Genomic DNA, 18390 nt, shown 5'->3' on the forward strand with positions numbered 1-18390 from the left:
ATTTCGGGCAAATTCAGTCAATTTTTTTTTTTGAGTAGAATCTTTTGCTTTGTCACTTTTCGTTATGTCTTGCTCGACTTTATTAGTATTATGCTATTCGGAACTAACTCTAGCTATCTATGATCGAACTTTATTCTATACCCAATTATTAATTCTCAATATGATATTTTGTTCTACTTTTATCGAGAAGAGCTGCTTACTAAGCGCCTTAAACTGAATAAAGAGTCTAGATTTTGTAGAGAATTTAACACATTTGTATTCATACACTAGAGGCGTATTGCTGTCTACAATTGTTTTAAATTTAAATTGTTGTCAGAAACAAATGCCAGAACTCGAAAACGATTTGAGGCTTATACGGAGTCAAGTTGACTTCTCCATAAATAATCCGAGTTGACTTCAAGCTCTGAAAATTCCTAGACACTGTTAGACAGACAAATGCAAATGTTTTGCATTGAAACAAACATTGAAGCCGGTTGTTGGTTATAAGGTAAGGTACCGCATCAAGCTACGTGGTCAAGCAATTCGAGAGTCTTGTGAGGCTCTGAGGATCTTTTGGTGCTTTAACCGACCGCTGTATTCCTTAATAGCTGATAATATGTTACTCTAGGTCTTTGTTCCCTGCAAACAGTTCTGTAAGCCATCCCACTTACTACTTTATAAATGTTGCATCTATAATCTTGACCGCACCCTGATACTACGTATGCTTTCCCGGTTCCGGAAGATTTTCGGGAAGGATTCCGGTATCGAGAAAGCATAATTCTATGGAAAGTAAAATTCTGCTTGAATTTTCAGAAAAACTCTTAGACAACTCCTCCTATAAAGCGTACTTAACAAGTCAAAGACTCACCATAACAGTATGCTTTCTCGATACCGGGACCGTGACCAGGAAATCCCGGTAAGTTCCATCCCGAGTATCGAATCTCTTCCGGAAGTGATGTCTAAAAACTGCAATAGTAGTCCCAAACAGCACAACGTGTTTACTAGGGCACTGCTATGTCGCCGTATTAACGGTAAGACACGCGTCTTACGATAGATGCCAAAATGGCTGATATCGACGTTTCTCCTATCTACTGCTCGGATATTCAACAACAAATTCTCTATTGACAATTAAAAACTATTTCAAAGTACCGGAAATTTATCGTTTTGTGTCTGTAACCCTAACCCCATTCTAAATTCATCCTACTGACTTTTTAAAAATTACCAATCACTTTAGCTTTTAAGTTACTCGATCACTTGTAAGCAAATAAAGGCATGTCCTTGGATCTACCCTAAAAATTCTACAATCACTAGCTATGACATATCCTTAATTAATTAATTAAATTTTTTTAACGAGTAGAGCAGACAGAAAAGGACAATTTTAATAATCAATGCCGCCAGAATTCGCGAGAGCCTGAGTCACAACTCTGTTTGACAAGAAATGATACTTTAATTCAGCAACGTGAGTTATTATTGATGATGTAATGTATAGACGACTGTAAGACAGAGAAAATAATCTCTTATCACATTTAGACCTTCACATTTTGCATTGCATCATTGCATCCAACAATGATCAATGAAAACCAATTCATTAAGAGATCACGAAATTAAAGATTTTTCTGTCATTAATTTCATTTGCATACTGCATTCATCATTCTCTTGTATTGATGCCAACTGGCTATGAATTTTGCGTACTTTTTTTTCATACGGATATGCATGCATCATGACTTTTTTAGCCGCGATGAAAATTTAATATATGTAATTAATTTTACTGAAATTCGAGACAAGGATTAACTTTTCTTATGCTTTTAGTGCTCAATTAATTTGTTTCTGACAGCAATAAAGGTGCTGAATGCTGAGGATCGTTTAAAAATCTCTAAATCAATTGTGATGAATTCTTAAACTAGCAATTTACATTTTATATCGACAATTACATTAGTGCATGCATAACTTATGAATGCAATGCGATAAATTGTTGTGTTTTTCATGGTTTTTGAACACTGACGTAAATCTCAGCAAATCCCAATTTGTTTTTTGACTTAGTCTCAAAGGGAGTTAGGGATTTATTTTAGGATTTTCGGGTGTGTTGATTATTTCAAGTAAGACTGTGTTTTTGGGGCAAATCATTCCAGAGTGGACAAAATACGTTAGAACTAGTCATCAACTGGACATTATCTTGGCATCAACTAGTTATACTGACTTTTGTCCACTCGAGATTTGTTCCATTTAACTGATAGCATCCAGAATCTTTCTTAATTAATCCTTTCCCAGAACTCGAAGTCGACTCTGATTTTGTATTGAAAAGTCAACTTGAGTCAACTCGATTCCATATAAAATCTGAGTCGACTTCAAGCTTCATTCTGTTCTCTGTTAGCCTAACGCTCAAATAAACGCTTGTAGGTACCTTAATGCTATTTATGTACCATGAAATCATGCTCTTTGTCTGTTAGGAATCAAGAATCTTTCCTATTGCAGAGTTCGTTCTTTGATTTTGTATTGAAATCTCGATTTGAGTCGGTTCAACTGTACATAAAATCCAAGTTGACCTCGAGCTCTAAACTACTCCCTGTCTCCCTAACAAACAACAAAATCGCCTGTATGCATCTTATTGATACTTATGTATCAAGAAAGTCTACTATTTGTCTGTTAAGGTCATTTAACTATACAATTCAGAAAAGTACAATTTGTAGTCACATTACAAGACATTACTAATTAAAATATATCATTACTGATGCAGACATCCGCATGAAAAAGTATACAAAAACATGCCAACTAAATGACATCAACAAATATATTGTGATAATTAAAAATAATAAAAAAAAGAAAGCATTTTTATTCTAATTACATCCTTCAAATTTATTTGTTTTTTCTATTCTCATAAGCCCAATGATCTTATATAAAATTATTATTATGATTCTGTTGTTATATGAAAAAAAAAAAATTGTCGAAAGAGGGAAATTAAAGTTTATCATTTAAATGCTACTCGTAAAGTAGATTACAAATTGATGATTATCTTAAGATTTAAACATTCGTTCTGGCAGAAAAAAAAGGAATTTTTTTTACAACATTATTGACCATACATAATAAAGTAATTGTAAAAAAAGAAATATTGGATACAGAGATAAGAGAGAAAAAAAAATTATGAAGTAATTCTAACTTAACAGTTATTAGTTCCTCGCAAATTTAAAAAAAAATTGATGACAAAAAAAAAATCAATTAAAATCTACATTACCGACTTGTCAGTTTTTTCTTCATGCATTTTCCCCTTCAAATTTTTTTTAAATCACATTTTCACACCGATTTCCACGTGTCTTGTTAAATTCCATGAGCTCGTGCTGACTATTTCATATTTTTTGATTCTGCTTCTGTTGTTGTTGTTGTTTCTTTCATAAAAAGGATGCATAATTCTCATTCCATGAGTCGTTTTTTCCGGTTCTCAGAACTTACAATCGTGCAATAGAATTAGATGCTTTTCGTTGCTCTTTTTTGTTGACACAGCACAACACACAATTACACATAATAATAATTATTATAATTTTTTATTTTCTCTTAATACGCGTTGCACCATACTTTAGCGATTATTACTTATTTAAAGGATTTTTTTTTATTTATTGTTATTTTTAAGAACTAGCTAATTTTTTTATATGTAATAACCAATTATTTTCATCTCTTTTTTTTATATATCCTTTTCTAAACATTCTGATTTCAATCGTCTTCGGTCCTCTTTCACACAATCCTTATTTCAATGTTTTTCTTCCTTATTCATTCATCTTTTTTCCAACTTTTTTTTTAGTATCTCTTTTTTACCTCTTTTTTTAATTTACTTAATTTATGCACAAAACACTTCTTAAGTAAGTTTTTTTTTTCATTTTCATTTTAGTTTGCAAATATTTTCAGTTTTTTCTTCATTTTTCATTTTTTGATTTCAAAATTTTTTAATCATATCTTGTTAAATCACTCTCGGATATATTTTTATATATATTTTTTTAAATTTCGTTTCCTTCTTAAATTTAGTTTTTTATATGATATAGTTCTACATCATCTAGAAATAAACAAGAATAAAACATTCAATTAGTATTTAAATAAACATAACAAAATGTGCAAAGCAATAAATTAATGTAGGCAGTCATGTCAAATGTGCATTTTTCAAAGTCAAGTCTATTTGTCCACATACAATTAATCAGTTTCTCTCATATTGTCATGACAATGTTTAGTTGTTAATTAGCACTAATTACAGCAAATAAAGACGAAAATTGGGTGAAGGTAGGAGTTGAAGGTCGAGTAGGACATCAAACTTATAAATTGGCTATTATTGTGATTTATTTGAAATTTCTTTAAATTTGTTTATTTAAACATTGTTATAGCATTTTAATTCCTCATATAACTCTCTTGATTGATAGCAATTTATTATCCTAAGGCATAAATTTCTAGGCAAAAGCCTGAGCTAAAGAGACATTTTAATAACAAATGTCCATTTAAAGTGAATAGCTTAAAACATTCCTGAAATGTTCAATGATTTATTAGACATTGTCACTCATTAATCATAGGCAATAAACGCTTTTTTGAAGAAAACATTGTAAATTATTCAATGTTTGATGTACATGGTTTAAGTTGAGGAAGATAAGCTACAGAATTGGTTGCTTCTATTGGTCTAGCCCAGTGATTGGCAACCTGTTTGCCACGGCATAATAGTTTGTCGTCAAAAATATTTGGAAGTACTGGGAAGTACAATGAACAATATGCCGATTTTGGATTAGGCATACTACTAAGACGTGCCATGAAAAACAAAAGTTTACCCACCAATAGATTCTAGCATGATAAAGCAATACGCAATATAATGTCCTCAAAGTGTATTATTAATGAATTCCAGGAATATCAATTCTTAAAAGACAGAAAACATTTCAATCCAGAAAGAGCTTTCAATGAATAGCCTTCTAAATGCTTTATAAATAAAGAAATATTTATCAAGAACGCTAATGAAAGAAAGCGAAAGTTCTTAAGAAAAATGAAGGCAAACAAAACAGAATGAAATAAAGGAAATAAAATCAAGAATTTGGTGGAGGTACTAAAATTCTTGTTAAGGACAAAAACAATAAAGAAACTCATGACATCGAAAATATTGCCAAAATTTAATCCAATAACAAAAACAAAAGAGAAAATTACTCACCGAATCAATAAACATTATCCTGAATAGGCGAAGAAAATTCCAAGAGTATTTACTAGCATGATGAAATATTTCATAAGTTAATTTCTACATTTTTTACGTTGATTAAAGTTTTTTTTTATGTTTTTTTGTTTAATCTTAATTTCTTGTTAATATTTCTTATTGAAGCCCTATTTAAATAACAATGAAGTATTTTTTTTATTCTTCTTAATATGTTGAATCTTCAATAATGTCACTACTGACCGTTAAAGTAAACACCGTTCCTCTCAACTTTGGTCCATTCTAAAATGAAATTAAAAGTAAAATTAGTTTAGTTGATTGAGCCAAAAGATCTCACAAAGCGAGTCACAACAAATTAAGGAACTGCGACTTTGAGAGAATTAGATGTAAATATTTACCTTCACTAACAAATGTGACAAGTTCGTCGTAATTAAAATTCTTTGCAGGTTCAGGTGATACAAATCGTGAAACTAATTCATCTAATTTCACACGTTGTTTTATATCCATAGCATTAGGATAAGATGTCTGTTGACCATAATCGATATCATATTGATTAAGATTATCACTACTCGTATGCTGTTGGATATCATTTGATATTTTTTGATTGGCAGGTGATGTTGAATTTGTAATGAGGGATGATGACATATATCCTAAATCATTTAATGATTGATTTGATGTGTCCAATAATATTGTTGAATTCTCCTTGACCGAATAATTATTATTATTATTATTTGAATTTATTTTGGGTGATGATTGAATGATTGTAACTTGATGTATCATTTGTTGCTGCTGCTGTGAATGATCAATGACACTTTGTGGCGGCGATGAAATGAAATTATCGTAAATTTCGAATCCACACGATTGATTTGTTAAATTATTATTAAGATTAATTGTATTACTTGATAAATTAGTATTCATAATATCACAATTACTGTTATTTTTAATTTTATCATAATTATTAGTTGAATTCATTTCTACCACGCTTTGATCCATATCAGCCATTACTACATCACCATTATGATGTCCGAATAATAAATGTTCATTTATGTCAAAACCGAAAGTTATGCCCAGTTCACCATCACTTGATTTTTCGCAATCATTCATTATAATGACTGCAGGACGATTATGATGAATATTATTACTAATAATATTGTTGCTAATTTGTTGTGTCTGAATATTATTGGAATATTGTTGATTTGATACCATCGTTGATGTCGATACTGTAGAAGTGCTCTTTTTAAGAGCCAATTTATCCTTCTTTTTCTTCGTACCATTACCATTATCATCCTTAACATTTATTGTTTCAACCGTTGCTCTCATCATGTTCACATTATTATTATTTTGAATCATTTGTATTTGTTGTTGTGGCTGTTGCTGGACTTTTATCATATTAATTTTCGTGACTTTTGTTGATAAACTTTCAATTGGTTTCGATAAAACATCACTCAATGTCTGTTTTGTCTTCTCTAATGCCGGATAATGTTCAATTGATAAGTTATTATGATCAACACTCTTTGACTTTGTCAATGTATTTTTGTTGCTATTATTTGCTGTGACTGTTGTTGCAACAGTTATTGCATTTTCTAATTTTGTTGTGTTATTATTGTTGCTATTACCATTTGCATCTATCTCCTGATTGTGATTTTCTAATAATGATTGAGAATATGATATCTTGCTAGCATTGTTAGCAGCAGTATTATTATTATTTAGACGATCATGTGTTGTGGTGAAGGTTGTTGCAGTTGTTGAAGGATTATTATTGTTGTCGAAGGCTCTTTCCAATCCATTTAATGATTTTTCAGTCTGTGTAACATCACCATTGAATGTCAGATCCAATGGATTATTATTTAGTTGCTTATTTCTATTATTATTACTTTCGACTAGGTCTGGGAACGACATCGTATTCTTTAATGGTGGTGTCGATTTCTGTTGTTGTTGTTGTTGCTGTTGCTGATTTACTATAATTTGTTGTTTGGTTGTTGACGACGATGACAATGATAAATTTGTAGCAGTGTTGCTTACACTATTTATTAAATTAGTATTATTATTATTATTATTTGTAGTTGAATTATCTCTACTGCTGATGGCATCAAAACTAGAAATTGCAAACGGATCATTAACATTATTATTATTATTTTGGTGGGTTGATGATGAAGATGATGAAATTGAAGGCCACATTTTTTCGGTTGATGCCGGTATGACATTGTTATTATTATTATTCGTTCTATTTGTATTTGTTTTTGCGATATCAGCATATGAGAATGTTGTTGGCTTTTGTTGTTGCTGTTGAATGGATATAATTTGTTGCTGTTGTTGCGAAGGCGATATTTGTGATACGACGACGGGATTTGAAGCGAGAGATGATGCATTATTATTATTATTTTTCTTATTCGTTTTTCCTGAATTTTCGGCACTTGTATTGTTGTTGCTATTGTTATTATTATTTGGAGCTGATAGAAGTGACGATAAAGGTTTTGTCGTTTCAATGGGCAATGATTGAACGGAATCGCCACCGTCCGAATATTCTCCGTCTTCGTCAGGCATCGATGATGTAGATTTTCTACGATTCTTACCAATTGAATTCTGTTTGGCATCTTGACTCATTGATTTCGATGAATTCTTATTTGCTGCATTATTCTTATCGGCACGACTGTTTTCACCCATATTATTATTGTTATTATTACTATTTGAAGTACTCGATTTGGTCCCAGTGCGGAAATTTCCGTCACGACGCATAGCGTAGCTTTGAAGATTATTCGATGTTGTTGTTTGTACAGAGCTTTTTGAGTCAGTATTCTCGCTAGATTTTCTCTTCACCTTCTTCTTTTTAATTACTACTTGAAATTTATCGGCTTCGCTTGATGGATTTATCGATTCTAAATTAGATGTCAAATTGATAGGATCGGAAGTTGTAAAGTCCAAATTATGAACTCCACTTGAACTCGAACTAGAACTACTTTCATTCTCCTGATTATCATCTTGATTCTCAGTTGCTGATTTTCCTGTTGTGACTGTTGACGATGATGAGTTAATAATATCATTTGCCGTTGCTGATGTATCCGGCCATAAACCTTCAGTGCCCCATGATCGTCGTTCATTTCGCTTCGTTTGTGATTTATCCGTTTTATTTTCAACTTTTTTGGCACCACTGGTCATGTTACTATTTGAATTACTATTATTAGCATTATTCTTTGAACGTAATGTCACGTCTTGAACAATTTTATTGGCAGTTGATGATGATTCGGCGGCAGAAGCAACATCAGAAGACTTTTCCTTCTCCTGTTGTCGTCCCGTTGAACATAATTCATCCATTGAATTAGATTTCTTCAACTTATTCATTTTTTCCTTATTCTTTGAGACCATTTTCTTCTTCTTATCATCAGCATTTAACAATTGCTCATTTGCTTGTTTATCATTATTATTACTTAAATTACTATTATTATTATTTGAAACAATACCATTCTTTGGATGATTCTTTTGACCCTTGCCGTCATTATTATGCTGTCCATCAATATATGTTAACAATTCCTCGAGAGTATCGTTTCCACGATAACCCTCAATCGACTGAACATTAATGTTCTTTTCATTTCGTTCCGATTTTGCCGTACGCTTCTTAGAAGCTTTACTATCCTTTGAATTACTTGTTGTTGTGGATGAATGACTTGTTGGTAAGATAGATGGTGTCGTTTGAATTAATGAACTAACATCATCACGCTATGGTTAAAAAGAAGTACGAAAAAAATGGAATAATTAGCTTTTTCTCCCTTTTTTTATGAAAAAATCTATAATAAGCTAAACGGACAGATTAAGCGCATTTTCACTGATACTATCTAGAATATTTAATAAAGTAGTTTAGGAAGTAATGAAGAAGAAATGGAATTGACCTAATGAAATATCGACTTGTGCAAAAAAATTCGCCTCATACTGTCATTTCTAAAATAAATAAAGTTTGTAAATCAGTTCAGATAACGACAGGGATAACAATTATTTCATATTCAAATTTAGATATTTTTAGGTAAAGCTATTTGGTCAGACAATAATCGCACATTAAATAGCACGTATGAAAATGCGCTTGGGTGTGAAATATAAATCTCGAGTAATTAATCAAGCTTACAGTTGCTCCTCCTGGTTTGTATGGGCCGCCTCTGGGATAGGAAAATGTTTTTGAATCCATGACACTATTAACGGCTACTCCTGATGGCAATTGTAATGCTTGTTGATCAAGAACTCCGGCACCTACATTTACCTTTCCAACAGAAGAAGTTGAGCCATAATTTGAAGAATTTCCTCCAGTCAGAGGAATATTATTACTATGATTGATTGTTGACGATGGATTATAATAATCCATAGTTTGGGCTTGTTGATATGATTTCGGTTTCTCGAGAGTTGAAAACGGTATGACTTGATCGACACTACTTGTCGATGCTGTTGATTGCAATTTCGATGACATGATCGTAGGAATAGGATTGCCAGTCATCAATGATGCAATTGTCGTTATTGTATTTGGCGTGCTATTAGCTGTCGTGAATTTGGAAGATGACTGATCTTGAACTTCCATTTCGACACGGTTTGCATGGAGAGATTTCAGTTCAATCATGCCGTCTTGGTATGTTGTGGTCTATAAATGAAAATATTATTACATTATTAATGTATCAAAATTATTTGTAATTTGTCACTTACATCCTTATTGTTTGGATCCAGACATCTCTGAAATGATTTTCTAGTATCGTCAGTCTCAATATCAAGCATATCAATCACAGTATCCTTTGCTTGTTGCTTCTCCTTACGCTTTTTATTATTTTTAAATTCTGATAAGAATGGCTGATCGGGTGGCGATTGAATGGCCGATGAATGATGCATGTCAACTGGTAAACTTCCTCCTTCTAATCGTCTTGTCGATACAGATGTGGAATTTTTACGTCTTTGTTGATGTTTCTTACTAGAGATTTGAGATTGATGATTTTGTAATTGATAATGTGATTCATCAAGAAGATTCTGTAGTGAATTGCTTTGTGCCTTCCAATGAAGCGAATTGCTCTCAAATTTCCTTTTATGTTCTTCCTCTTCGGTCACATTCTGAAGTAAACGCTATATTTGGTAAAAAAACGAGACAAAAATAATGAATCAAAAAAAGAAAATAAAAATTTTAATATGTAGATTAATTTATATCATGTTATAAATACTATTTTGTGGTTTATTGTAGTGTCTAAACTGTTTAACATACCACATTTATTTATGTGATAAAAAGTATTTTCTGCTGGCACCAAAAATCACTAAAGCATTTTTAATTTATAAATCAGAAGTGACAGTCATGCGACAACAATCTATGTTCTACAACTGTTGCGCAACACATCTTTTTTGACAATTTCACAACATTCTTATTATTTATTTTCATGCAATAATTATCGTCACCGAAGCACTAGCAAGAAGCTGTTTGCAATTTTAGAAACGACTTAAATCGCTCTTTGAACAAAAACAAGTCAATAGACATGAAAACTGTTGTACAACGTAGAAACTTGCTCAGTTTTGTACACAAAATTATATATCGTGATGAAATTAATTACTCAAGTAGTATTCGTTAAGAAATAAAAAAATCCTAAATGAATGACGTAAATTCCTCAAATATCTCGTGAGCATTCCAAAATTCTGTGCTCATAATAATGATTCACTTGAGTCAGACAATGACTTTTGAATTTTGACTGTTTCGTCACACACGCGACAGTTGTGTGACATTACAATTTCACAAAATTGTTGCAAAAAATTAAATTTTTATCAAGGTTTATTTTTAAATTTTTTTCTTCACATTTCATCGATTCTGAAGAAAAAGTTGAGAAAAAAAATGGTTTTTAAAACCAATTCAGCTATTTTCTAAAGACTTATGACTTGCAAAGTCACTTCTTAATAAGAAAGCAATAAAAAATGATATGCAGCATAATGTGTTCTGGTGCCAATCATATCAAAATTGAAGTTTAGACAATACAATCTACAGACAAATGATAAGAGAAATGATGCAATCCATCTGACTTACTTTGAAAGTTTCACTTTTTTCATTTGCATCTCGTGGATTCTTATATGTCAATGCCTCATCCAATAAATTCTTCAAATCATTTTCATCCATACTAGCAATCTGCTCCTATCAATGAATAAATAAAATAGATGTGAAATATAAATAAAATAAATATATATATATTTTTTTTTCAAATGCGAAAATGATAATTGCATCTTCTTTTTGTTGTTTTTTTGCAATACATTGATATATTTGTGCTCGCATTTTTATATATTTTTTTTTTTTTGAGAAGAGAAAAAAATTGTCAATCTTTGGAAGATATTTTTTTTTGGAAGATCGCATTAATTAGTCTGTAGTAGTGTGATAAGTTTCTTTTTCATATTTTATTTTACACATAAAACTTTTTTCTTTTTCTTCATATCTGCTTTTATTCGAAACACTTTTTTTTTTTCTTTTCTTAATGTATATGTCTGAAGTTCAGTGTGTATATATTTGTTCGTAAAGTCATTCTAGTGACTACAGAAAAAAATAAAATAAAAAATTTTTTGTAGGGAAAAATTGCCTTTAAACTTCCAGCTTTGACCACATTTTTCTTACTGATGGATATTTTTAATGATATTAATAATTATGGTTTTGATAAAATCGGAAGTTGTATGGGAAAAATACTTAAAATTTTAATTTTTTTTCTCGCAAATTTAATATTTTTTTTTTTTTGCTATGTTCAGCCATTATACCTTATCGATATCACCTTATTATTTCTTTTTACATTTTTTGTCACATAATATTAGTGGAAATACCGATTGATTGAGCCTAACTTGTGCGAAATTTTACTAAATTGACCGACGAAAAATTGACAGAGTCATTTAGAATGAAATTCAATGTGTGGACTTTTTTTTTTTTGCCTTACTTCTTTCCGACATACAAAAATAAGAAGAAAAAATATAAAGAAAATATGGCGAAAAAAAAGTTCAATTTGTTCTTTTTGTATAAGAAATGTGCAATTATTGAGTACGAAAAAAATGTCTCGTCATGAAAATTCCACAAATACCCATTTCATATGCTGTTTTTGTACATAGAATGACTATATTTCATAAGATTTCAATGCATTTTCATACGAGAAAAATTAAGAAAAAATTTTTTTTTGAATTTTTCCCTACTCACCTCTCCATCGTTCGATAATGATTTTTTCGATGCCATTTGATCACTTTTTATTGTTTCTTCATGCTCATTTAAATGTTTTTTACTCATAGACTTATCATTAGAACAGCTTAATATTGAATTAGTTTCATTATTTGAAGCCATTAAAAAATTCTACACACTTAAATTCATAAAAATTCATCGAAAAATATAGGGGAATCAGAAATGACGAAAAAAAAATTCTTTTTGGGCAGAAAAAATGAAAATAAAAAAATTGAAAATTTTTTATAAAATTAATTATTCACTTTTAACACTCTCCCACTATATATTTTCGCACTAATAATGTTCTTTAGAATCTAAAGTTTATGATTATAGTATTTTAATCAATTAAAACACCTTATTAGAACTTAATTAATCCATTTTTCTGTTTTAGTTCATCCTTTTCAAGTTTCAATTTTTTTCTTTTCTTCAATGTACTAAACTTTTCGGCTGGGCAGTACTCACAATATCATTTGCTTGTTCCTGTCAATACAAATGCCATAAATTAATCACTTTGGCCTGGCTGGATCTTTACTGTATCTTTTTATAAAATTATTTTTTGATAATTTAATTGTTAAAATCAACAAAATCTTGCACTCCTGTATAATTCTCGATATTCTATGGTCCTTATGCACATTACTTGAATGTTTTACTCCTTTAAAACATATTCAATATGATTTAATTTAATGTTTTTCACGAAAGCAAATTTTTATAAAATTTAACCTCAGTTTATTTTGAAAACTTTTTTTTTTCGAATTTTTGAAAACCGTTAAAATATGAGAAACTTTTGTTTTTGTTTATTAACTTTAATTACCTTCTACACACCTTATAGGTTGCTATGGAATTTCCATATAATGTTTATCACTTAATTCTGTACCTGTTTTAACTTTTATGTAACGTATTCAATACAAAATATATCCAGACAAAATGAGCTTTAGTGACGCAGTATTGACATTAATTTTGAAAATTCAAAAACCCGTAAAAACTTGAAATTGTGATGAATTTACTGATGCGCTATTATCATCATGCAATTGAGCTTTTATGCTAGTTCTATCAACTTATTGTACTAATTTTCTCGGCTAGGCACTCACAATGTAATTTTTTGTGACATCATTCAGTAATCGGTTGGAAAAAGACGAGATAAAAAATTTTATGCTAAATTTATGCTTTTATACACTGTTTTACGGTGTCATCCTTATCACTTAGACTATTTACACACTTATCAGTTTATCATCGTTTATTTTATAATCGTTCGACTCGATTTTCCTTGAAAATTCGATATTTATATGCCGGTACTGTAATTCTTAATAGAAAAATATCTGCCCAACTCTCAAAATCTAGCCACAGCAAACTACGCAGTTCTTTTCTGTATTATTAAGCTATCATTCTCACTTTGTCCTGTTCCTTTATTTATCAGTTAGTCTAAGTAATTAAATTTTGTTAATTTATTTCAAAGACTACTTTTATTGATTTTATTAATAAATTTCTTTTAATTACTTAACAGTCTATGTGATGAAAATGTTTAATATGCTAAATTGATCGCAAAGCATGCGGCACATGAGTCATGCGAAAAAAGCGCTGTAGTACATAGTGACTTTAGTACGAGTTCTTCATTGTTTTCTATAAAATTAGTCACAATTTTTGAAGTTAATTTTTATTAAGAAAAGTAATCAGAATGGCTGCAATTTCCTTACTCAATCCGAAAGCTGAATTTGCTCGTGCTGCTCAGGCACTTAGTGTCAATATCACGGCATCAAAAGGCATTCAAGATGTGATGAAAACAAATTTGGGTCCAAAAGGAACATTGAAAATGTGAGTATTGCATATGAAAATGTCTTGTTAAATTTCTCTCAAATTGAGATGATTCCCTACTTTTGATGAATGTAAATCATACTTATAATGTCTAAATATCCTGTTTAAACAATAAAAACACTAAATTAATAAGATTTTATGGACATTTTGCGAAATAAAAATTTGCTAATTTAGGTTATAAAGTCCAGATTATTCTCGAAAATAACAAAATTATTGATTATTTCAGGCTTGTAAGTGGTGCTGGTGATATTAAGATTACTAAGGATGGAAATGTATTATTGCACGAGATGCAAATCCAACATCCAACTGCTAGTTTGATTGCTAGAGCAAGTACAGCACAAGATGACATTACTGGTGATGGAACTACATCAACTGTTTTGTTGATTGGAGAATTATTGAAGCAAGCAGAGCTTTATATTGCTGAAGGATTACATCCAAGAATCATTACTGAGGGTTACGATCAAGCCCGTCAACAAGCATTAAAAATTCTTGATGACATGAAACGCCCAGTTGAAATCAACCGTAAGAACTTGCAAGATATTGCCAGAACAGCATTAAGAACAAAGTTGAACAATCAATTAGCTGATCTCTTGACTGATGTCTGTGTTGATGCTATTTTGACCATCAAAAAGGAAGATGACAAACCAGTTGATCTTCATATGGTTGAAATCATGGAAATGCAGCACAAGTCAGCAACTGATACTCAATTAGTTAAAGGTATTGTTATGGATCACGGTTCACGTCATCCTGATATGCCAAAACGCTTAGAAAATGCCTACATTTTGACATGCAATGTCTCAATGGAATATGAAAAGACAGAAGTTAATTCAGGCTTCTTCTACAAAACAGCTGAAGAACGCGAAAAGTTTGTCCTTGCTGAACGCGATTTCATCATCCAACGTGTTCAAAAAGTTATCGAATTGAAGAAAAAGTTGTGTGACGGCACCAACAAAAGTTTTGTTGTTATTAATCAAAAGGGCATTGATCCAAATTCTCTTGATTTGTTGGCAAAGGAAGGTATAATGGCATTAAGACGTGCTAAAAGGAGAAATATGGAACGTTTGGCATTAGCGTGCGGTGGTATTGCTTTGAATTCATTGGATGATATCAAAGAAGAAAACCTCGGTTTTGCTGGCGTCGTTTACGAGCATGTTTTAGGCGAAACTAAATATACATTTGTCGAAGAATGCAAAGTTCCACAATCTGTTACAATTTTGATGAAGGGACCAAATAAGCATACATTACATCAAATCAAGGATGCCGTTCGTGACGGTCTTCGTGCAATCAACAATACACTCGAAGATAAATGCCTTATTCCAGGCGCTGGTTCATTTGAAATTCATGCAAACATCAAACTTCGTGAACATGCTAAAACAGTTAAAGGAAAGACTCGTTTAGCTATTAATGCTTATGCTGATGCATTACTCGTTATTCCAAAAACTCTTGCAGTCAACTCTGGTTATGATTCTCAAGATACAATTGTCAGATTACAAGAAGAAGCTGAATTGGCAACTGATCCCATTGGTCTCGATTTATCAACCGGAGAACCTTGTAAACCTGTTGATTTGGGAATCTTTGACAATTATATTGTCAAGAAGCAAATCATCAACTCCTGTACCGTAATTGCAACCAACCTGCTTCTCGTCGACGAAATCATGCGTGCCGGTATGAGCAGTTTAAAGGGATAAATTATCATTGCTTTCATTTCACTTTATTTTCATTTATTTAATCCAGTGTTCTTTACACATAAATATTTGCTACTACAATTCATGTTCTTTCCTTTATCTCAGCCACATAATATTTTAATATTCTTTTGTGAATAATAAGCAATTTTTGCTACACAACATGCATAAATAATAAATATTTGCTTTAAGTAACTATTTATTTCTTTCACTAATGTCAACTGAATAGGTCAACTTTAGTGAAATAAATCTGTTTTTGAATTCAATTAATTAGTTTCCTTTGGCTTACTTCGTAATCCACATTCACCTCAATTTTAAATTCTCGTTTTCTACTACACTACACATTTATAATCATTAACAAAAGAATAAGAATAAATTTTCATTAATTTGCAAATTTCGAACAAGATATTTTACTTTATATTATAAATAGACTTTAAATAGTTTAAATACGAAAATATATTATTTTTTTCGCAGGAATTTCTCTTTGTTAATGTAATAAAGAATGATTTCTTTATTTATCTTGTCGATTATCTCGGTTCATTCGCAAATATGAGATTGTTTTCTTTGTCATGACTTAGGAAAAAGAGGAAATTGCCCTTTGTGAAAGTCTCGTCAGATTCACGATTAGTTAAATATTTTGCTTTCTTTCAAATTCATTTTTCCGTTATTTTTATATTTGAAAATTTCCACTGGAAGCATTTAAGTAATTTGAATATTAATTTTCCGTTAAATTTTAATTTTATTCCATTACACTGGAATGCTTCCAGTAATTTAAAAAGATAATTTCCGTTATATTTCAATTACTTAAAATAACGGTTTTGGCCAACGCTGGATAATAAAAAAATAATAACATTAATTTGATCTGAAGTACAGTTTTAGTCTTAAATCTCCACAGAAACTTCATCTCTTCATATAACATAATAAATTCGTAAATTAATTAAGTTGAATCTCACACAAAAATAATGCAAGAATCTGACAAGGAGCTTCCAATACAAAGACACATGATGATGATGGATAGATTCAGGTACAATAAACTATGCTCAATACAAATTAAAAATGGAATAAAAAAATTACGAGATGGAATATTCATTCGTTTGGCTCTCATTGTACCCATTAATATAATACTAGTACATCAACATTAAAGAAGACATTTAAATTGAGTAAATTTCAAGAAGTTTAGTCTGTTTGTATGGATTGCAATTTAATTTATTCGCTCTTTTTGCTTTGGTCCTTCTTTTTCGCATCCTCGCGATCTTTTGTATCAATTGTTGTGATATTTACTGAAGCAACGACTCCATGAATGACTGAAATTAATGTTTTGACGATTGCAACAGGCGCAGAAACGATTGCGAGTAACTTGAAGAATGGAACTCCCAAGACTATAAAAATAAATAAATTATTAGATTTATAAATAATAAGCAATTAATGAGGAGCTTACATAGTGGCCCAGGAGTGAAATAAAGAAGATATAAAGCAGCATAAAAGAGTTCATTAAAGAGACACATGAAGCCCAAAACTGTACGATTTGTGTAGTAAATATGCATAATTGGATTTTCGTTCATGTCAATAAATTTGTGTGAAGTTTTGCCTTGAAGAAGTGACGTATGAAGGTAGAACCAATGACATGCGACATCAATTGCCATTGATAATTGGAACCAAAACATGTACTTTGGATAGAAGTAGCTTAAAGTGACAAGAAGACCCATTGTACCGCATCTGTCTGTCAATTGATCCAGCATTGCACCGAATTTTGTGGCTAAAAAATATGTTTAATTAAATTCACAAATCAATAAGTTCATAAAAGTCAAAATAAACAATTAAAATTTCGACATGCTATAGTCATAATCCAGCAATCAACGATTGAAAATGACATAACTAAGCGTTATCGATTTTTTACTGCACAAACGAAGCTCATTCATGCAAGATAAGACGATTTTACTTACATTGATTAAATTTTCTTGCAGCATGTCCGTCTAATGCGTCTAATAAGACGCTAATGATATAACACCAACTGGAAATCACATAATTTGTTGGCATAAAGTAGAATGAAACTACTGCTAAGACAATTCTTGCATATCCTTAAGATTTTCAAAGGAAGAAGAAAAATAACAAATTGCGTATTTCATGTTATGATTATAAAATTTAATATTATTGACATACCAATGATATTTGGAATGAATAAATAGACATTTTCTGTTTCAATGAGTGACATTTTAGCTAATTCTTCACTTAAGCACTTGTATCTCTTGCGAAAAATCACAAAAACTTGTGATGACTAAACTTTTTTTCAGATTAACGTTATATGTGAAAATTTTACAGACTGAATGATGTTTTTTTCGCTATGTACGGCCGTAGAAGTGCGGGAATATTTGAATCGTGTTGCTGAAAACTTGGTCGTTTTACATTTATAAGCTGTAATATTCTGAAAATAAATTTTATTAAAAAATTTAATTGTGGGTTTATAATTTATGTAAATTTCATCGATTGTAGGTGTTTTGTGAATTAAACTACCTTTAATTATCATATACAATATGTTTACGAAGCGTTTACTATTAAAATTACATTAATAACAT

The 18390-nt window shown here is 30.7% G+C and overlaps 3 protein-coding genes across 7 annotated transcripts; 1 reads left to right on the forward strand and 2 right to left on the reverse strand.

Annotated features, from left to right (window-relative positions):
• Positions 1 to 681: 681 nt before the first annotated feature.
• LOC139099171 (putative uncharacterized protein DDB_G0277255) lies at positions 682 to 15679 on the reverse strand. 5 transcript variants are annotated; one of them, XM_070651567.1, is made up of 10 exons: positions 14018 to 15679; positions 12789 to 13943; positions 12309 to 12465; positions 11169 to 11267; positions 9821 to 10228; positions 9255 to 9758; positions 5539 to 8854; positions 5384 to 5422; positions 5144 to 5310; positions 682 to 4018 (listed from the first exon to the last, which is right to left on the reverse strand). In XM_070651567.1, the coding sequence occupies exons 3-9, from the start codon at positions 12447 to 12449 to the stop codon at positions 5300 to 5302; spliced, it is 4518 nt and encodes a 1505-aa protein (XP_070507668.1). In that variant the 5' UTR covers positions 12450 to 12465; positions 12789 to 13943; positions 14018 to 15679; the 3' UTR covers positions 682 to 4018; positions 5144 to 5299. The 5 variants fall into 5 exon arrangements, with proteins under 5 accessions (XP_070507668.1, XP_070507666.1, XP_070507670.1 ...); XM_070651565.1 differs by having other exon boundaries at positions 11169 to 11273; XM_070651569.1 differs by lacking the exon at positions 12309 to 12465.
• On the forward strand, positions 13916 to 16015 carry CCT6 (chaperonin containing TCP1 subunit 6). Its single transcript, XM_070651570.1, has 2 exons — positions 13916 to 14135; positions 14362 to 16015. Exons 1-2 carry the CDS (start codon positions 13999 to 14001, stop codon positions 15821 to 15823), a joined length of 1599 nt encoding a protein of 532 aa, XP_070507671.1. The 5' UTR covers positions 13916 to 13998; the 3' UTR covers positions 15824 to 16015.
• Pis (phosphatidylinositol synthase) lies at positions 15825 to 18159 on the reverse strand. Its single transcript, XM_070651571.1, has 4 exons — positions 17978 to 18159; positions 17761 to 17895; positions 17256 to 17573; positions 15825 to 17196 (listed from the first exon to the last, which is right to left on the reverse strand). The coding sequence occupies exons 1-4, from the start codon at positions 18027 to 18029 to the stop codon at positions 17024 to 17026; spliced, it is 678 nt and encodes a 225-aa protein (XP_070507672.1). The 5' UTR covers positions 18030 to 18159; the 3' UTR covers positions 15825 to 17023.
• Positions 18160 to 18390: the final 231 nt, after the last annotated feature.

The sequence above is a fragment of the Chironomus tepperi genome, unplaced genomic scaffold (assembly GCF_022539635.2).
Source record: "Chironomus tepperi strain 1889 unplaced genomic scaffold, CSIRO-AGI_Ctep_v1 contig_465, whole genome shotgun sequence".
NCBI lineage: Eukaryota > Metazoa > Arthropoda > Insecta > Diptera > Chironomidae > Chironomus > Chironomus tepperi.